Here is a 2,544-nt window from a genome sequence, read left to right on the forward strand (position 1 = left end):
CACTATAAAATTAATAACCCATCTTTCATTAATATAAATGTCAGAAAAACATTCCTTCCTTACTTTCTTAAATACAACAATTAATTAAAATTTGATGATTAATATTAAAAGTGAGAGTAAAAGTTCATAGGTTAATGTTCGGCTCCTAATTTTGCGGAAAACACGGAATGCAAGTACACATTGTTGAAGCTTTTCACATGTTTTAAGCTGTATTGCATGTTTCACGTTGTTTCGGATAAGACAATATGTACACAGTGGGGAACGAACTATTAGGGAAAACTTTTAGGCAATTAACAATCACTGTATTTCCGATTTAAACATGTCTCACATTGCTTTGCATCCCGACAATAGTTATTTAGAAGGGAACAGACTCGTACAGAATTAACGATCAAGATATGACCCGTCCGATTCTTACTTTTAACATGTCTGACATTGTTTAGTCAATGACTTAGAGTGGGCTTTAGCAGTAGTAAACAGAGGAAATCGGCACATCTAATGCTATAAATTAACAAGAATGGTTGAAGATTGCATCGGTGAAAAAGCTTGTAGAGATTGTGCTGGCTTCTGTTAAATCTACCATTTCCAAAGATTATGAGCTGAAGATTGTTAACACAGAAGTTATAGTGCCTGCTCTTCCAATGCAGCAGCACATCCTTCCTTTGTTCAAATCTGGGTCTCACTATCCCTCCAGTTTCTGTGCATGTGTTCTTCTGTTATAAAAATCCCTTTCCTAGGACTTTTGGATCAGCAATATCTCATCTCAAGAATTCCCTCTCAAAGGCGTTGGTGTCCTATTATGTATTTGCAGGAAGAACGGTTACAGATAGTATTGGCCTACAAAAGGTCCATTGCAATAACAAGGGAGTTTCTCAGCTGAATTTGTTCAACCCTGATGAATCTGTTTATGGCAAGCTTGTTCCTTTACTTTCAAAGCTCTTTCAAGAAGATGGCATTCCTGCCTTTGATATTCAGGTAAAAGGGTCTAAAGATAACATATTTATTTCTCCTTGTTTTGCTTTCTACGTAAAAATCTTAACAGTTTTTTGGTATTTACAGGTGACAGAGTTTGTCTGTGGGGGTATTGTTGCTGGCTGCACATTCGACCACTGAGTTGCAGATGCATAATCTGCAAACATGATTTTCACAAGTTGGGCAAAGCTTTCTCGAAATTATTCAACTGCATCGCTGAATCGAAGCAATACACGCTGCATGTTATGCCCTCGCGATTTCCCTGGTTACTCTGCTAAAATTGACAATATGTATGTGAGGCATTCTTCAGAAGAATGCAGCCGAGAAAATACTCACCCACCTCCTTTAGCAAGTAACGGCATTATGGATCTTCAATTTTATGCAAACAAAGATGGTAAGAGTTACACCAAATTAGAGGTGTTCAGTGCTTACTTATGGAAGCTAACGATATGCACCCAGAAGGTGAAGGACACCATGAATTATAAAATAGGAATAGTTGTAGATGGCTGCCAACGCTTAAGGGAGATTGGGATTTCTGCTAATTACTTTGGCAATGTTCTTATCTTGCCCTTTATTGAGTCTAATGCTTGTTATATAAAAAGCAAACCGCTTTGTTGGAGTGCAGGGTTAATTCATGATGCCATAAAGAGTGCAGCGAATGAGGAGGACATTCAAAGCTTAATTGACTTCGTGGAGACTACAAAGCCAACACCTGTCTTAGCCAAGATTTAGTGTGGAGCAAATGACATGGAGTCCTTTGGACCTGCAGTTTTGGTGTCTTTTGGACTACGGTTTCCTTTGTATGAGGTTGATTTTGGATGAGAAAAGTCTACATTTGGAAGCCGCCATTTCCCATGTGGCGGTGAAGCAGGTTATGTCATGCCAACTCAAAGCCCTGCAGGAGATGTAGTTTGATGGTAAACATGCATCTTCCTCTTGAACAGTTAGATGCAATTGAATCTGATCCCAACCGCATTCTAATTCCAATCATAGGTTTCGTTTTGAAAACAAATAATTTTCTCTCTTGTTTCGTTTTGAAAACAAATAATTTTCTTGATTTTTTAAAGTTTTGTGATATTTTTCTTCGAACTTTGCCACTCTTTCGTACTATAACACGTATCCCGCAAATATTATGGGCACAAATTTTTTAAAAAAGCGGTTCATTGGCAGAGGCAAAAAAAGGGGATTTGTGAAGCTGCTTTAATAATTCCGACAAATCATTTAGCAGGAAATAGCAAAACGTTATAGGCATTAGATTATGTAAGCTTTGTACCATACTATTATATTAAAGAATACGTTTATTTACTCATCATTTATGTTTACAGTTATTATTATTATTTATATGGAAAATTTAAAATGAGTATTAATTATGTTTAAAATTAAATTAATAAAATTGAGAAATGATAAAACATTTATGATAAATAATAAAAAAATTAATCTATAATATTAATAAATAAAAAGAAAGTGAAAATTCAATATATGAATTAACTTATTTGTGAATTCTATTATATTTTTTATTTTTAATCTAATAAAAACAAGATAATAAGTATATATAAATTGAATTGAATTAAAATA

At 34.6% G+C, this 2,544-nt stretch overlaps 1 protein-coding gene across 1 annotated transcript; it reads left to right on the forward strand.

Moving 5' to 3' along the window:
• The first annotated feature begins 1,134 nt into the window (after positions 1–1,134).
• On the forward strand, positions 1,135–1,701 carry LOC131856579 (coniferyl alcohol acyltransferase-like). Its single transcript, XM_059208424.1, has one exon. It carries the CDS (start codon positions 1,135–1,137, stop codon positions 1,699–1,701), a length of 567 nt encoding a protein of 188 aa, XP_059064407.1.
• The last annotated feature ends 843 nt before the right edge of the window (positions 1,702–2,544 follow it).

This window comes from Cryptomeria japonica, chromosome 7, assembly GCF_030272615.1.
Source record: "Cryptomeria japonica chromosome 7, Sugi_1.0, whole genome shotgun sequence".
Taxonomy (NCBI): Eukaryota; Viridiplantae; Streptophyta; class Pinopsida; order Cupressales; family Cupressaceae; genus Cryptomeria; species Cryptomeria japonica.